The following is an 18,603-nucleotide window of genomic DNA, read 5'->3' on the forward strand; positions in this document are numbered from 1 at the left end:
GGCCCCGCCCCTGGTCTGCCCCTCCCGCTCCTCAGGGGGCCGTTATTGCCAGGGTCACGCGCCCGCCCACCCGCCTGCTGCAGGAGTCCGAACCATGGTATGGAGCCCACTCTTTGGAGGCACCAAACCCATTGAAACAGCGAATTTGGGGGCGGTGTGGTGGAGGATAGGGTTGGTTACTGGCTCTGGGACATGCTGGGGGGCTATGGCCCCAGCTTTGAAGGCTGTGGGTGCTGGGTCTGGAACATTGGAAGGATGCTCAAGTGTTCCAGCTTTGAGGATTTGGGGGACTCCAGGTCTGATGAGTGGGGGTGTGCTTCTTGACGGGGTGAAGGTCTTTACATCTCAGCACTTGTGGATGTTGACTGTGCTCCTAGGATAGACTGTAAAGGGGGGCGGGGGGAGAAGAGGGGATCCAGATCTGAAGTATGGGGAAGCAGTCCCCAGAGTCATAATGGGAAACGTTGGGGAACTTGGCTCCGAGAAGTTAGAGCATGAGGTGGTTCTAGCTCTAGAAATTGATTTGGGGGAGAGGGATCAGTGTGGAAAAGAAAGATGCTCTTTGGGAGGGGGCGGAGATGGCTATACTAGAGCTAGTCTATTTCCTGAAGTCGGTCTGGCAAGAGGCCTTTTGCCCTTTAAGGACTACAGGCCCCAAAGTTTGCCAGTGATTAAGGGCTCTCCCCAAGCTGGGACAGTTCAGCACTAACCAGCCCCTGAGCAGTCTTGGGGAAGAAAACTGGAAAGAACAACCACATCCGTAACCCCACCCTCACTACAGCAGGCACCTCTGAGACCCCAGCCGCCAATGGGGCATGCATATGTAAGAAGGAGGCAAACTCTTTAAGCCTAGACCCTCTTGTCAAACTCTGTCCTTAGTAAGAAAAGAGGAAGGGAGACCAGAACTGTGGCTCACCCTCAGGAACAGGTTTTCTTTAGCATCTAAAATTTGCACGCTCACAGCACTGTTCACCGAGCTCTCAACCATCCAGTCACCTTTAAGGAGAACAGAAAGCAAAGTCAAGAGTCCTTGCATATTTATGGTTTCTGGTCTAGGTGAGGCCCTTAGTTACTCTCAGCTGATCACATAATCCATATTTAGAAGGGTCAGGACTCTAAAGCCTAGATTAACTCATTGGCTTGGCTTTTCCAGCTCCGCTTCTGAGTCATGACACCATTTTACAATTTGTAATTCCCTTTAAGTCCCCTTTAACTCTTCCAGCTCAAATGTGACATACAGAATTGTTCTTCTTTATATCTGAATATTGAGACCAGGCTGCTTGTGAGAGGAAATAACCCCACATCCTTCTTTGCTGCAAGCATTTCTTTTCCTTCCTCTGTTGTCAAAATTGGAGATTCGGGGTTTTGTTGGAGAAATGGACTTTTCCTCTCTTAGGCAAGCACCTCTTACTTTAACACTCTTTTGCAGGCCGAGGCTCTATCCACTGAGCCAAACCAGTCAGGGCCCACCAACATTTTAATGCAAATTTTGAAACATTCAGAAAGGTTGAATGAATTGTACATGAACATTTTACACCCACCATCTAGATTCTACAATGAACATTTTGCTGTATTTGTTTTAGTACATGTTCATCTATCTATTCCTCCATTAATCCATTTTATTTTTTATGCATTTCAAAATAAGTTGTAATATCAGTACATTGTATCCCAATCACTTCAGCATGCATAATTTTTTTTTTACCTAGAATTTAATATTGTTTTATGGTTCTTTCTTAGGTAAAATTTTATACACTATTTACCACTTCTATGAACATTTGTCTGTGAATTTTTGTGTGGACATACATAGGTTTTCATTTCTCTTGAGTTTATACCTAGAAGTGGAATTGTTGGGTCATATAGTAACTCCATGTTTAACATTTTGAGGAACCAGCAAACTTTTCCAGAGCCAGCTGCACCATTTTATATTCCCACTAGTATATGAGAGTTTCAATTTCTGCAATCTTTATTAACACTTGTTATCTATTGTTTTGATTCAGGCCATCCTACTGAGTGTGAGGTGCTATCTTGCTGTGAATTTTGTGCATTTTCCTGAAGGCTAATGTTAAGTACCTTTACACATGAGGTTGGCCATTTATGTATCTTTGGAGAAATATCTATTTAGATTCTTTACCAACTTTTAAATTTAATTATTCATCTATTTATTTTTGAGTTGTAAGAGTTCTTTTTAAATATATTTTTATTGATTTCAGAGAGGAAGGGAGAGGGAGAGATAGAAACATCAATGATGAGAGAGAATCATTGATCGGCTGCCTCTTGCACGCCCCACACTGGGGATCGAGCTCACAACCTGGGCAAGTGCCCTTGACCAGAATCAAACCTGGACCCTTCAGTCCAGCGGTTGCCAACCTTTAGAACGTCACGGACCACCAGTGGTCTGCGGATTACCGGTTGGCAACCGCTGCTTCAGTCCACAGGCCAACGCTCTATCCACTGAACCAAACCAGCTAGGGCACAGTACCATTTTTTGAAAAGGCTATTCTTTGAATTGAATTGTCTTGGCTCCCTTTTCAAAATTCAATGAACCTTAAACGTAAGGGTTTATTTCTGGACTCTTAATTCTATTCCACTTTTTCATATGTCTATCCTTATACCAGTAGCACACCATCTTGATTATTGTAACTTTGTAGTAAGTTTTGAAAGCGGAAAGTATGAATCCTCAAATTTTGTTCTTTTTCAAGATTGTTTTGACTACTCTGGGCCCTTCGTATTTCCATATGAATTTTAACATCAGCTTGTCAATTTTTACCAAAAAAAAAGACAGCTGGAATTTTCATAGGGATTGTATTCAATCTGTAGATCAATTTGGGGAATATTACCATCTTAACAATATTAAGTCATCCAATCCATAAACATGGGATTATTTTTTTACGTTTATTTGGGTCTTTTAAAATTTCTTTTAACAATGTTTTAAAATTTTCAGAGTGTAAGTATTATACTTCTTTTGTTAAACATATTCCTAAATATTTTGTACTTCTAAGAGGTGTTGGGTAGGTACAGTTGGATGTGCACTGAGCTGTAGTGTGGCTTGTTGGGTCAGTGATTGTGGGGATAAAGTAAGTAACACCTTTTAATACTATTGTGAATAGAATTGTTTTCTTAATTTCATTTTTGGATTGTTCATTGCTAGTATACAGTTGATTTCTTTTTATGTTGATTAACCTTGTTGAACTCATTCTAACCATTTCTTAGTGAATTTTTTAGGCTTTTCTATATGAAAAAAAATGTCATCTATAAATTGAGGTAGTTTTACTTTCCCCTTTCCAATATGGATGCTTTTTATTTCTTTTCCTGCATAGCTCTCTTTCCATTCCCCTTTAGGAGGAGCCTGGCATGCCTCACGAGTCAGCAGAGGATTTGTTTCATTTCAACGTTGGGGGCTGGCATTTCTCAGTTCCCAGAAGCAAACTCGCTCAATTCCCAGACTCCCTGTTGTGGAAAGAGGCTTCAGCTTTGACTTCTTTGGAAAACCAGAGGCTGTTTATTGACAGAGACGGTTCCACATTTAGGCACGTGCACTATTACCTCTACACCTCCAAACTCTCCTTCTCCAGTTGTGCGGAACTGAACTTGCTCTATGAGCAAGCACTGGGTTTGCAGCTGATGCCTTTGCTACAGGTAAGATACTCTTATCTCCTAGGAGTGGTGATCAGTAAACATAGGCCGTACATCACTAAATGTTGTTTTGTATTTTGGTTGCTAAGATGACCCTCTTAATGGAAAAGTGTGATGCGTAAGTTAAAGTAAGAATACCCTGAGAATGCATGTTCTGAATAAAGGATTTCATCCTGATTCTGCCTAATCTATACTAGCAGCCAACATAGACCCAGAATGAGACTTACCATCTCCTGAGAGTATGCTCTTGACTCTTGAAAATCCTATTTTAAGCTTATACTGTTTTTGTTGTTGAATTTTAAAAGGTGAAAACTTTATAAATTATAGGGTTTGTTATATGCACTGTATCTGAGATTTAAAATCAAAAGATTGATCAAGAGTATTACTTCTCATTTTGCCTGTTAAGTCCACAACATTTACAGCAAAGCAAAAAGTCCTCCAAACTGCATAATCTTTCCTTTGCCTTCACTTCTCTGTTTTCCAAGACTCCTTGTTTTCTCATTGTGAGTAACAGCTTTAAATGCCTTTACTTATAACCATTAAAGTAGCACCAAAGACCATTGCCTTTTTTCTTAAATTTCCTCCAAATTATAGAAATCATTTCTGTGATTTATCTTTAGTATATTTTTAATTTTTGAACAATGACATTTTTGAAAAAAATATGTTTTTATTGATTTTTAGAGCAAGAGGAAGAGAGAGGGATAGAGAGATAGAAACATCAATGAGAGAGAAACATTGATCGGCTGCCTCTTGCACACCCACTACTGGGGATCAAGCCTGAAACCTAGGCATGTGTCTTGACTGTGAATCAAACCAGTGACCTCTTGTTTCATGGGTTGACACTCAACCACTGAGCCACACCAGCTAGGCTGCAATCACTTTTTTTTTTTTTTATCCTGGAAGATGACTGGGAAGGACCCTTAGCTAGTCTTCAGATTAATCCCACCGTCTGGACAAGGTGTTACTTATTTTATCTCCACGTTCACTAACCCAGCAAGCCACACTGCAGCTCAATGTACTACCAACTGTGCCTCCCCAACACCTCTTAGAAGAAAATTGAGATAGATCATGCATGTCTGGGTCATGTAGGAATGAGGACATTTATAATGTATGTTTTTATAGAAACTCCTTACTAAATAATTAAATGTTTTCTTTTAAAAGTTATTATATATTTAGAAATCAAAATGCTTAACATACTCCAGTGCAAGTGGTTGTAGTATCCTTTTCAAGCTACCCACCTGCATTTAAAAAATTTTCAACTACCCCAAGAATGGACTACTAGAATTGCTTACAAGTGGCTTCAAAATCACTTAAATGGCCTGGCATGTCAAGATTGCTGATGACTCTAACAAGGCACCGTTTTGTGGGAAAAGGAAGGAACCACTTGTTCATTACAGAAAACCAAAGAGACGAAGGCAGTTTTTTTGAAGAACCATTTCTAAATTACATAAGCCTGTAATACAAACATTTATCAAACCCTTTAACTCCTTTGCTGTCTTCACTTCCCAAATTGAGACAAAATATAACTGCAAACAACTTCTCAACGGGAGGTAACCACTCGGAGGCCAATGAGTTTGGTCCAATTCCAAAATTCCAAATTGTGTGCCGTAGAGTATTCGAAGAATCATGTGGATTGGCCTTTCTAAAACAGACCGTAAAACAAGTGCTTATGTTTTGGAAATGGTGTTTTCAAAAATAATAAACATTTAGGTTGGCACAACTGAAGCTGTATTTATTCACTGAAGCTGAGTGTAAATACAGCTGGAGAATGAACAGCCATCAAGCAAATCAACAGCCTCACACACTGCCATCACTTTCCTCACTAAGGCCTGTTCAGAGACTCAGATTCTTGCCTAAATGTACAAACAATTGCTTGGAGAAAATGGAGCTTGCCAATTCTTAGTCTAAAGACTCTTCTCAGGCAGCACAACGTAATGCATTCAGCCAGTATTTACTGAAAGCATTCTACCACACTACCTCCCAGATTTTACTGTCTCCACTTTGCATGTGAGGAGCCTGAGGCTTTGAGAGGTTACCTGACAAGTGGGAGGCAGCTGATTATTCCTATGAACTTTGAGGATAATAGGAGAGGATACAATAAAAATATAATGTGAGCCCTAACCGGTTTGGCTCAGTGGATAGAGCGTCAGCCTGCGGACTGAAGGGTCACAGGTTCGATTCCGGCCAAGGGCATGTACCTTGGTTGCGGGCACATCCCCAGTAGGAGATGTGCAGGAGGCAGCTGATCGATGTTTCTCTCTCATCGATGTTTCTAACTCTCTATCCCCTCTCCCTTCCTCTCTGTAAAAAACCTTGGCCTAGCCAGTCACACTGACCACCAGGTGTGAGCTACACATGTAATTTTAAATCTTCTAGTAGCCACATTTAAAAAAATAAAAAAGCAGGTGACATTAATTTTAACAATTTTTTAAATTTAACCCAATATATTTAAAACTAGAGACCCGGTGCAGGAATTTGTGCATGGGTGGGGTCCCTTGGCCTAGCCAGCAAATGGGGCCGATCGGGGCCATCTCGCCCAGTCCCGATCAAGGCCAATCCGGGCCAGCCAGCTGGTGGGAGGGACCACAGGAGGTTGGCTGTGGGAGCACACTGACCACCAGGTCCTGCATTGAGCACCTGCCCCCTGGTGGCTGATGCATGTCATAGCGACCAGTCATTCAGTCGTTCAGTCATTTGGTCACTTAGGCTTTTATATATATAGATACTATCATATCAACATGTAATCAAAATATTAAAATTGATAGATTTCACATTCTATTTTTGTACTAAGTCTTTAAAATCTGATGTGTTTTATACTTATGACGTATCTCAGATGGTCACATTAGCTTCATGTGGCTAATGGCTACCACATTGGACAGCACATAACAAAACTGTCCTAAACAATTAGTGCTCTTCACTGTAAAGTCCTTCAGATTTAGCCCCTAGCAATAAAAACGGGACTTTGCCTCCCACTAACTGAAGTTCCCATGCACTCAACAGGTGGAGTATCCAACTCGGGATTATCTGTAACATGGTAGGCTTTGTTGGGAAGCCATGAGAAGGAGCCAACAAACAGAATGAGATGAGAAACTTCTAGAAGACAGGCACCTGGGTTTACATTGCTCTGCTCTCCACTCCTCCACACCCCTGCATATCTGCAACCCTTATCTCTCTACCAATCCCCACTCACCTGCCTATCCCATCTCCCCCCAGTCTGTAGCTTTGGCCTCCGAAGGGCACACTTGATACCTATTATTGCCTTGACTCTAAATGTAACATTTATTGTGAATTGAGCAGCAACCACAGATCAAGCACTAGAGATATAAGAATGAATCATACAGTGATACAATGGCAGAAGTAAATGTCATAAAGAATAGAGCAGTGCACCCGGCCGGCATGGCTCAATGGTCAAGTGTCGACTGTGAACCAGGAGGTCATAGTTCAATTCCTGGTCAGGGCACATGCCTGGGTTGCAGGCTCAATCCCCAGTGTGGGGCGTACAAGAGGCAGGTGATCAAAGATTCTCTTCATTGATGTTTCCCTCTTTTCCTCTCCCTTCCTCTCTGAAATCAATAAGTAAGGAAAATATATAAAAAGAAACCCAATGGACCCAGTAGGGGGCATGCAGAAGACAGCCAATCAATGTTTCGATTCTCTTCTGATGTTTCCCTCTTCCCCTCTCCCTTCCTCTCTGAAATCAATAAAAATATATATATTTTTAAAAAAAGAGTAGAGCAACAGGCCACATCAGAGCATCGGGCATCTCTGAGCACTGTTGCTCCTTTGGAAAACCTCCATTAAGTCCCAAAGCTCTGCCAGCAGTGCATTTGTCAGCCATCTTTTGGCAATCAGCCCCCCCCACACACACACTGCTCCTGTGCCATCAATCTTATGTTGCTTCTGACTGACTTGTTTTTCATTACTATCTAAGCCAAAAACAACATTAATTATCCTTGTGCTAACAATTATCCATCTGAATTCAAATCTGTATTTTCCTTTAAGAAATCTTCCTTCTAATAACTTTCTGGGTCATATGAAGAATAAAAATTCTAGAAGTAATATTCAGGCAGATTGAAGTGGAACTGAAGTCCATAGAATACCAACCACACACACTATGGCAACTTTGGTTAGCAAAGGCAAAGGACAGCTGGGAGTCTAGCTCTCTGAAGCTCCCTCCCTCCCTCCCTCCCTTCTTTCTTTCTTTCTTTCCTCCCCCGTCCCTCACTGCCTCTCTCCTTCACTTCCTCCCTTCCTTCCTCCCTTCCTTCCTTCCTTCCTTCCTTCCTTCCTTCCTTCCTTCCTTCCTTCCTTCTCCTGCCCTGCCCCTCTGTGTCTTAGGTCCCTGCTTTTCTTGGACCCTAGGTCCTCCTCTTTTATACTTTTCCCCCCTATTTGGGGGGAGCACATCCTACAGTAGCTCCTGTGAGAGGGTACAGGGGAAGCACGTTTTTCAGGCCACATAGGTTGGAACATTCCTCTGTCCTCCCTCAACCTGAACGATGGTTGTTAGTTAGATATAGAATTTCAGTTTGCAAATAATTTCCCCTCCAAATTTTGAAGGTAGCACCCCACTGCCTTCCTGCTGTTGCTAATGAAATGTCTAATGCAATGATCTGTTTCTCTCTGGAAGTTTGAGATTTCCTCTTTATCATTCAGAATAACATTCCTTCCTTCCTTCCTTCCTTCCTTCCTTTCTTCCTTCCTCCCTCCCTCCCTCCCTCCCTCCTTTTCTTCCCTCTCTCCCTACCTCCCTACCTCCTTCCTCCATTTAGAGTTTTGTGGCGTTTATGTCACTGATGATGGGGTGGGGATGAAATAATGGTGGAAGATGAAGGTGGAAAGGTAGCTTGGATTCTGACCACTAAGAGAAATGAAATTAAACTTAACATTATATCCTTTAACCCCTACAACACTACCTCCCAGATTTTACTATTTCCAGTTTGCATGTGAGGAGCCTGAGGCTTGGAAAGGTTAAGTGACAAGAGGGAGGCAGCTAGTTAAGAGCAGTGGTTAAGAACATGGGCTCTAGAATCTTGGGTTCCATTCCCAGCATCTCCACTTATTGGAGCACTAAATACTCCTCCTCTTCCTGGGCCTTGTTTCCCATTTGCTAAATGGAACTGATAGTGCTAGAGCCTACTTGGTGGGTCGGGGGTACATTAGGAGGACTTAGTTTAAAAGTGCTTGGACAATAAATATTAGCTTTTAAGGAACAGAGTCAAGACTCAAACCCCAGTCCTTCCACAACTCCACCAGCCACTCTAAATGGGGAAGCCTCACTCTGGTCCCCACCTTTTGCAGATCTTTAGTTATGTTGGTGCAGTTTATAGCCATAGCCACCAGAGGGCTCTTCTCAAATCTCAGAATTTCCATGAATCATTTCACAAGCCTCACCTGGGTAGATAGGAATTAAAAGCAGGTTCTTTTATTAGTTTCATCCTGAATCTGAGGTTTTTTATCCATTATGAAGCCCTTAGAGGAAAAATTGGCCATGTGATGCCTTTAACAGGATGACTTTTCCAGCTATATCCAAAAATGCCTTAAGAAATTTTTCTTCTAAGCTGGGGACAGAAAAAAAATGGGCTTGATGTTATGATAACCTGCCCCCTAAGCAGGACTTTTGAGGGAGAATGGGTTCCTGAGTTCAGGCGGCATGAAGACACCCAGCCCACCTGCCTGGGCTTCAGCTCTGCCTAGCTGGGGCTCTCCACTCCCGCCTCAGCCCACCCCTGTCACCTGATCCTTGAAGCGGAGAGGCTCTGGACTGGAAGACTGCTTGGGCGAGTCACAAATCCTTTGACCACAACTGACACATCAGCAAAACCGGAATGCAAACATCACATCTGCCTGCCAGAGCTGTGTTGGGATAAATGAGCGAATGAGTGCGAGCACTTGGAAAAACGTACCCCGTGCCACCTCCATTTCCTAGTTAGACCAGGTTCCATGGTTAGGAGGAGCACAAACAAGCAGAACAAAACAATTATAACAGGTAAAGGGGTTTTTGAACTCTTGAGGGGAAATGATAACAGAAAATCACGAGTTTTTGATAGTTAAGTAGAAATTACCCTAAAGATTATGTAAAATAAATGTCTATTAATCCATGTAAATTATAATCCAAAAAGTATTTCAAAAGTCAGGAGAGAAATCATCATTGAGATTTTTAATATCAGCATGTCACCTTACAGACCTAAATTTTTACATATTTGTGTGATTGACTCTATTCCAAAATATTTATCAAAGTAAGTCATCTATTATTTTTTCTGGTATTTTACCCTAGAGCTGGTAGATAGTTACTTGGTTTAGAATTTTCAACGCAGCCATCTTCTTTATCCAAGACTCTAGATAATCTGAAGGAAGGGAAACACCATCTCCGCGTGCGGCCTGCAGACATACCTGTTGCCGAGAGAGCATCTCTCAACTACTGGCGAACATGGAAGTGTATCAGCAAACCCTCGGAATTTCCTATAAAAAGCCCAGCCTTCACAGGTACAAGCACAGGCTGACCCTCCCGAAGCCCCCGCCAGCTTTTCTTCTCATCCTAACAGAAGTGGCTTCCATCCAGAGAGTGCCCTGATTTCTGAACTAGTTCTGAATGACTGCTCTGTCTCACTGTCATCTCCTTTGATCTTGTACCCTGTCAGATGCCCTCTCCATGGCTGCTCACCCACAGGCAGCAAACATCCTCCTCCACATTCATTCCTCTGCATATTGGGCAGAGCTGGGCTGAATTCCACGCTTCCTAGTCGCCTGGTAACTCTGGCATCCTTTCAAGTCACTCTCACCACCACACAAGGAATGTCCCCAAATGGTCACTGTCTGATGTGTGCCTTGCAGTATAGATTAGCCAATCTGAGACACCAAACAACCATTCATGATTATGGATGGGTTTGGGGCTTCCAGGAGAGTCAAAAGGATCTATTTTTACCTGTAGGTCACAATGGTTGGTTTGATCAATTAGAATGAACCAAATAGATAACCAATGTGAATTTAATAACTTTGGATACATAAGCCAAAATTTTATAACATGTCCCACTGCCCTTCACTAGAGAAAAACTAGATGTCCATGCCCTGCTCCCCACCACACTCCTGCCAAACCTTAGGGTTACATTTAAATACAGAGGAAAGAGGCACCAGGCAGGGACCATCTCCTGGGTGAATCTTTTCAGCTTCCTCTGGGACCCCTGGATCATTGAGTCCTGGTGGCCTCTAAGAGCCTTGGCCTCTTGGAGGTGGTGACACCCTTTGCCCATTCTCCTCCAGGCCTACATGATAAGGCACCTTTGGGGCTCATGGACACACCACTGCTAGACACGGAAGAGGAAGTGCACTACTGCTTCCTGCCCTTAGACCTAGTGGCCAAATATCCAAGCCTGGTGACTGAGGACAACCTGCTGTGGCTGGCTGAGACTGTGGCCCTGATCGAGTGCGAGTGCAGCGAGTTCCGGTTCATTGGTGATTGCTCTGTGCCGGGAAGAGGGCAACATTGGGGGCAGGGGTGGGAGGAGGGGGTGGACTGATAGAGAGCATCCACTCCTCCCCATGGAGAGGCCCATCTTGGTGCTTAGGACCTCAGGGGCTTCCCTGGGCAGAGGTAGAGGGGGCATGACAAAGTCTGTGGGGAGGCAAGCAGAATCCCAGCTTTAGACTCCTATTTTCCTCAGGGCTATTTTGTTCCTTGTTCATTTGGGAGTGGCCTGGGTGCAAGGGGGCACTGGAAACTACCTGCAGTGTCAGGGACCACAGGAGTTGGTGTGAAGGGCAAGGCCCTGAGCTGGACTCCAAGGTCAGCTACTCATCTTGTTCTGTCCTTATGTATCCAAGTGGGCTCCAGGCCTTGGTTCCCCTCACCAAGGAACCCTAGGTTCATCAAATGAGAAAATAGGGGTATTTCAAAGGATGGTCCCTACCTGCTCTCACTTCCATTAAATCAGAATAAAAGGGAAGGAAGGTGGATGGTGGGAGTTTCCCCAGAGTCCTTGTGGAATTATCCACCTGAATTAGTGACCCAAGGAGGGGTGAGATCTTCAGCCCTGGACAGAAGATAGCCTCCCTCCCCTCACTGCCCCAGGACAAGCTCTGGCGGGGATGTGAACTGAATGACCCCTTTGATTCTAAGATGGTGCCGCTGCCTAGATGAATAGGGCAGGAAACACCCAAGTTGATCTAGGGGCCCAAATGCCTGGAACCCCAGCCATTCATATTCATAGTCACCTGGAAAGTTGTTGTGATGTGCTTCTGAGTCTCCAAGTTGATTCACACAGGGCATTAGCGTGGGCTGCATCTCTGCTTCCTACACTGCAGTCCAGGCAGGGACAGACTACAAGTGCCACCTGCCAGCCCAGCCTCAGCTGGGCCCTTCCTCTCTAAGCAGCAAGACAACTCCCTCTTTTGGAATGACCTGCTCTTGGGTCAAGACCCACAGGGTAAGTCTCAGTGCCAATGTGCTCACCAGGAGGTCCTGGCGTGGGAGCCCCAGGCCAGGCCATGGGAGACCACACCCATGGCCTCAAATACGGGAAGACAAAGTAATTTGTGGTCTTTCACCTTGAAAACCACAGAATTAAAGCTAATCTAACCAGGTATGTTCAAACGTTTCAGAACAAGGAGAACCTAGGATAAGTTGCAGCACCAAACACCTGTCAAAACCTGGACCGTCAGTGACATTAGAAATTGCTTCATTAACTCATTTGGTTTTCCTTTGCTTTTCAAGTGAATTTTCTTCGCTCACAGAAGATTTTACTACCAGATAATTTCTCCAACATCGATGTGTTAGAAGCAGAAGTGGAAATTCTAGAAATCCCTGCACTCACTGAAGCTGTGAGGTTGTACCGGATGAACATGGGTATGTCACCGGGGAAACGTGCCCTCCCCTTCACCTTCGGGGTGGTCAGGCTTGAGCTGGAAAAGCCAAGAACAAACATCTCCCCTCCCACAACTACTCTGGGCTTTGGCTGGTTGTGCAAGAAGCAGGCATTTGGGCTTAGAATCAAGAGGAGGAATGTCAATCTGAAGCCCCGTGTGGTCTCTGTTCAGCCTGCCCACTGAGGGTGGATGGCTTACAGCCAGCAGGGGCTGGAGGTAGCCCAGCTCGGCCCACATGGGGAAACCAAGCCAGAATGTGCTAGGAAGGGAGGCTGGGCCTGATGCCAGACTTCCCAGGGGCCAGGCAGGTCTGCTCTGCTTGTGGAAGTGGGGAGACACTGGAAACTTAGAGCACCCACCTGCCACTCCTGAATTTTGTTTTCCAGGCACGGTGGGGGGTGGGAAATGCTTGAGCAAATTCCTCACTAGTGCTTCAGTGTTCCCACCCACCTCCAAATTCCCTTGTCCCCTATTTCAAAACCCCTGGCTGCTGTGTCTGTTTCTGCCCTGACCTGACACTTCCGGACCCTGACCCTGACCCAGTCCAGGCCTTCATGCTCTCGGTGCTTCCTCATTCCAGCTTGCTCTGCCCCTCAGTTTTTATTTGCTTTTCCTCCCATTCCGCAATTCCTGCACATCCACTGAAGCTTCTGTGCATGTTTCAGGAGCTAGCTGCTTCAGTGTGGCCTCAGCAGGCCTTCTGAGAATGTATGGAACCGAGCATGTAGAGCACGTGTGAAGTGAGGGCTGCACACCACCAGACATTCATCATGGGAATGGGCCTTTCCTGTCTTCAGGGCCAGCTCTCCCAGCCTCCCTCCTGGCAGATGAAGTCCTATCCTATTTGGGGGCCATGGCATCCTGCAGCAGGTCTGGGGGGGCTGGCCCAGGCTCTAACAATCCACTGAAGGGGGTGTGACTTCAAACCCCTCCCCCAAGGGCTTCTGTTCCTCAGAGAACTCGGGTCACTGAGAGATGGGTGGAGAGGTGCCTACTCCACCAGAGCTATGTGAAGGTAGGCTCTGTAGGCCGCGGGCAGTCCCCAACACAGTGCAGGCTTTGCCTTTTATAAAGCACAACACCTAAGGGAAACGGCTCCAGTAGCCCTGGAGATAGGCTCTGCTCCCGTCTTGCTTTGCAGTTTCGGGCAAGGTGCTGAATTAGTCTCTCAGCACAGTGGGACTTAATTAGTACCCTCGGCTGTGATGTGAGGCTGGCACTACCCCTCTTGTGGGACTGCTGTTGGGATTAGAGAAGATGCATGAAAATCACCCAGCAGCTTGCCCAGCAGCCCACTGTGGCCACTGTAGACTGTGCATTGTGCCCACAGCAGGAGCACAAGGCCCTGCCTGTGAGCCAGCAACCCAAATGCCCACCTGCTAGTAATACCACCTACTGTGTCTTTGGGGGAAATTCTGCCCAGGAGGGAGATACTGAATCTGGGAAACTGTGGCACGCCTTGGGTTCTATGCGCTGGCTGCTGAACTTCCCCATGGCCGGTTACAGCAGGGCCTGAGACTTAGAGGTTCCTGCAGAGGCAGGGCCAGGTGGCTGCTGCGCCGAAAATTCTGAACTCCAAATGTTACTGATGCGGCAGATTTTTCCCTTCTCCCCACCCCTCCCAACTAACAGTTCTGACCTCTAAACCTGACTCAGAAGTGAAAAATAGTACTGATTTTGAGAAGATCCAGACCTGGGCTGTGCAAGGAATTAAGCTGTCTCTAAACCTCTTCAGTGCTAATTCAAAGCAGCAGGAAGGAGACCCAAAGGTCCCAATACAGATATGACTGTGAGGGGGTCTAGGAGTCACCCTTTCTCCCTGCACAGGTGGCTGTTCCCGGACCTCCTGTCCTCCCCCAAGCCCGGGGAAGGGGGGCCGCGCAGCCGGCCTGGAGGCTGTGAAGCCGCTGTACATGATGGCCCTGGGTGTGCTGGTCAAATACCCAGACTCCGCACTGGGACAGCTCCGCATCGAGAGCACGCTGGACGGAAGTAGACTGTACATCACGGGGAATGGGGTTCTCTTCCAGCACGTCAGGTAAGGCCTCCTCAGCACAGCTCGGCCCACGCAGGGTGGGCTTTGCCTTTCCCTAGGAACCGCCTGGGCCCAGCCAGAGGGAGGTAGTGTCCTGAGGGGCAAACCCATCATCTTAGCCACTCCCGCCACCATCACTGAACCCCAGACTCAGAGGGGAGGGCTGGTGTCAAAGTGCAAAGGTTCCCCAAACTGGCCCATATTCCTGTTCTCTGCAAACCACTGCTCTGGTTCTAGCCCTAAGCTAGGTCTGAGGTGACCAAGCCACAGACACAGCCCTCAGGATGCTAAGTGTTACCGACCAACCATGCAGATCCTCCTACAAAGGTCCTCCTCTCCAACCCTCTAGAGGTTCACTGGACACACACAGAGGCCAGAGCTAGGGATGAGTCTCCGCGAAGGAAGGCGAGGCAGGCTTCACAGAGGAGGTGATACCTGGCCTTTGCCTTGAGGGATGAGCTCAGAATGTCTCCATTAGTGCAGGGGCATGGATTCCAATCCTGCTTTACAGGAGAGCTGAGATTCGGAGTGGGACATTTTTTTTCTTTAACCTTTACCCAAGGATATGTTTTATTGATTTTTAGAGAGACAGATAAAGAGAGCGGTAAGAGAGAAACATCAGTTGCCTTTTTGTATGTGCCCCGACTGGGGATTGAACCTGCAACCTAATTATGTGCCCTGACAGAGATCGAACCGTAGCCATTTGGTGTAAGGGGCAACGCTCCAACCAACAGAGCCACCTGGCCAAGGTGAACAATTCTTTCAGGTTCACAAAATACATTGGTACCAAAACTAAAGATAGAACTAGGTTTTTCTGAGTGCTGGAGAGAAGGTCAGCAACCCTCAATGCTGTCCTATCCCAGTATCGTTGTTTGGGGCCTTTGTGGCCCACCCCTAATGTCACAGAAGACAAAAACAAGTGCCTTTGGACGCAGGGGGTAGATGTTCAGACTTTCCTGGGCACACAGGGTACTAGTCAACTACCAAGTCCGTGGCAGGTTACCACATGACTGGATGTCTTGGGCAGATAATTATGAGGACAGGAAAGATGTGGCTGGGTCCTGGCCTGGCTTTTCAACCTGAGATAAGGCCTGGAGGCTTGCAATTAGTCGATTTAGAGGGCTCTGCTGAAATAGGTCAAGCTCAGCTCCGAAAGGGTGAGTGTGTGTCCAAGCTTACTGTCCTACAGGTAACACCAGATTCCCAGTTAAATCAAGGAAATGATGTTAGTGGTGCAGGACTGGGGCTCTCTGTGACAGGCCTTTCCCCTGGGCAGGAACTGGCTGGGGACTTGCCGGCTGCCCCTGACGGAAACCATTTCTGAAGTGTATGAGCTCTGTGCCTTCCTGGACAAGAAGGACATCACCTATGAGCCAATGAAAGTGGCTCTGAAGACTCATCTGGAGCCGAGGACTCTGGCACCCATGGATGTGCTCAGTAAATGAAGAAGCTTCTTGTTTTGAATTTAGCATCAGGGGAGGGTCTGGAGGATCAGAGGGGAAAGATGAGGCTGGCCAGGGCCAGGAACTGTACATGGGGGAAAAAAGGAAAGCCAGACAGACCCACATTTGTGGGGTTTGCCTCAAGGGAAACTTTCATGTGAAGTGACCCCTCCTTACCCCAAGCCCATTAAGTAGCCTCGGGCAGTACAGACTGGGCAGTAGAGACTGACCCTTGTGGGGCTACACGGTCCCCAAGGCATGCCTGCTCCAGCGCTGGGTGCTGACATGCTGTGCTCATCCATCCTCACTGCCATCCAGGGAGAAACAGTCCTTGAGTCTATTTAACCAATGAGGCAGAGGCTCAGGGGAGTAACTTGCTCACATCATAGAGTTAGATCCTGACTGAGCTGGAGTTGAAGTCTGAGTCCAAAGACACTTGTTTTCACCATCTGCCTCTAACCTCCTATTAACAGAAGTTTAGTTTTTCTGGTCAAGTTTAGTCTGTATTACTGCCATTCTGCAGCATACAACATTTGTTGAACACCTACCATATACCAGGACAAAAGTAGACACTGGGTGTGCAAACGTGACCAAAACAAATGCAGGCCTTATCTTCATAGAGCTCACAATCTTTTATGTATCTCTTGCCCCTTATCTAATTATAGTCTAGTTATATACCTGTCACTCATTACAAAGCTCACTAGAAACTGGTTCCCAAATATCTGGTCACCCCCAGAAGAAAGCCCCATTCTCCAGACATGTCTAGAGGCCTGTTCTCTAAAGAAGTGACAGTGAACTGATGAGAGCTGGCTCTATGACATTCACCAAACCATAAGCGCAAACATAACCAGGGACTCCTAGCTCCAGTCAAAGTAACCACATGAAAAGTTTCCTACCCAGGACACGCCAGCCAGAAACCAGAGGCAGGTAGCATGTGAGTAGACATGAACCTCAGTTCAGCTTTCTTGAGAGCGGTGGGTCAGGGGAGGAGGAGCGATGCCCTTGGGGTTGGGATTCCAAAGGGCTTACCTGTCCCATCCCAAGTCCCTGGCTTGGAAACCAGGAAACCAAAGGGTGAGCCGCAGGAAGCCCTGAGTAGCCGAGAAGGTTCGTGTCAGGGATTCCAGCTGCTTCTCAGAGGATGCAACACAGTATGGCTGGCGAAGGTATGGAGTCTTAACATGCAATACACTGTTGACCAAAATTTACCTTCTGGCCCAAGTGATGTGTCCTCTCTTGTTGGTTTCCTTAGATGAGGAGTGGATGGCAGAGATTACTGTGTACTCCCCCCAACAGATCATCAAGGTTTACGTTGGAAGCCACTGGTATGCAACCACCCTGCAGACCCTGCTGAAGGTACTGCTGCCCCAGGCTTCTGTAGCTGAGCAGTTTTGGAACTGGTTACCTGACACTTCCATAGCCTTCAGCACCTGCGTAGAGCAAGGACCTTCTGTCTGCTCTTTCCATAGGAACAGCCGGGAAGGCCCTCCAGAGTGTGGGTAGGGAGGAGGCCAGGAAAGAGGGAGGGTGGGGTTCCAAATGCCTCAAGAGGGTGGTCTAGGGACCAGCAAAACTTGAAGCAGAGACCACTTGCTTCTTCCCCAGATGCTCTGCTCCCCAGTATGGCTCTCTGTGGCCAACAGATCCCAAAGCCTCTGCTCTAGAATGGTCGGGAAAATGAAGCGAGAGAAGGCTGATCTGTTTTACTAAAGACCAAGCCCTTTGACTAGCAGATTAACAATCTGGTGTCCAATCCCTTGCAGTATCCAGAACTGCTGTCCAACCCTCAGAGAGCGTACTGGATCACGTATGGGCAGACCCTGCTGATCCACGGAGATGGCCAAATGTTTCGACACGTTCTCAACTTCCTGAGACTTGGAAAACTGTTCTTACCATCTGAATTTAAGTAAGCGAAGGGAGGACATTGCATGATGAAACCCCATTCCTCTGTATCAAAGGAAACAGGCCTGCAGCCTTCAGGGAGGAGGGCCTAGTAGTTCTAACATGTGAACTGTGGGAGGCAGCAGCTCTGCAGGCCTGTGCCCCACCCACACTCCCACCCAGCTGCCCAGTCGGACATCTCCTTATCGTCCACAGGGAGTGGCCCCTCTTCTGCCAGGAGGTGGAGGAATACCACATCCCATCCCTCTCAGAAGCCCTTGCCCAGTGTGAGGCGTACAAGTAAGGGACTTTGCTCCAGGCCCCACGTTCTGGAGTTTGTTCCTTTATATTCCTCATGGGAATCCTGTTTTAAGTCCCACCTCCCAGTAAGACCTGTTCTCCTTGGGGTTAAGGGGGTGGGGCAGGCCAGGATTGGGCATTGACCTATGCCAAAACCCTTTAGACGTCCCTTCTCCCCTACTGTCCAGAGTTCACTCTCAGCCAGCCTGCCCAACAGGGCAATGGGCTAGAAGCTTCTGCTCACTAACCAATCCTCCTTGGAGTCTGCAGGTCATGGACCCAGGAGAAGGAATCTGAAAATGAAGAAGCTTTTCCCATCAGGAGGTTGCATGTGGTGACGGAAGGGCCCGAGTCGCTGGTGGAGTTTGGTAGAGATGCCAAAGAAGTAAGGCCCAGCCCTCTTTGTTTAGTGGTGTCCTCAAAGGACACGCCCACAAAGCTCAGGGCAGG

General features: G+C 46.7%; 1 protein-coding gene across 1 annotated transcript in view; it reads left to right on the forward strand.

Annotated features, from left to right (window-relative positions):
• Positions 1 to 45: 45 nt before the first annotated feature.
• KCTD19 (potassium channel tetramerization domain containing 19) overlaps positions 46 to 18,603 on the forward strand; it is a 22,565-nt gene continuing 4,007 nt past the window's right edge. The window contains exons 1-11 of the mRNA XM_006769784.1: positions 46 to 97; positions 3,340 to 3,636; positions 9,969 to 10,119; positions 10,894 to 11,085; positions 12,344 to 12,475; positions 14,323 to 14,533; positions 15,807 to 15,967; positions 17,225 to 17,328; positions 17,736 to 17,878; positions 18,070 to 18,153; positions 18,424 to 18,538. Coding sequence (XP_006769847.1) covers positions 95 to 97; positions 3,340 to 3,636; positions 9,969 to 10,119; positions 10,894 to 11,085; positions 12,344 to 12,475; positions 14,323 to 14,533; positions 15,807 to 15,967; positions 17,225 to 17,328; positions 17,736 to 17,878; positions 18,070 to 18,153; positions 18,424 to 18,538 — 1,593 coding nt within the window. The 5' untranslated portion in view covers positions 46 to 94. The remainder of the gene's footprint in view (positions 98 to 3,339; positions 3,637 to 9,968; positions 10,120 to 10,893; positions 11,086 to 12,343; positions 12,476 to 14,322; positions 14,534 to 15,806; positions 15,968 to 17,224; positions 17,329 to 17,735; positions 17,879 to 18,069; positions 18,154 to 18,423; positions 18,539 to 18,603) is intronic.

The sequence above is a fragment of the Myotis davidii genome, unplaced genomic scaffold (genome assembly GCF_000327345.1).
Source record: "Myotis davidii unplaced genomic scaffold, ASM32734v1 scaffold243, whole genome shotgun sequence".
In the NCBI taxonomy this organism is placed as follows: domain Eukaryota; kingdom Metazoa; phylum Chordata; class Mammalia; order Chiroptera; family Vespertilionidae; genus Myotis; species Myotis davidii.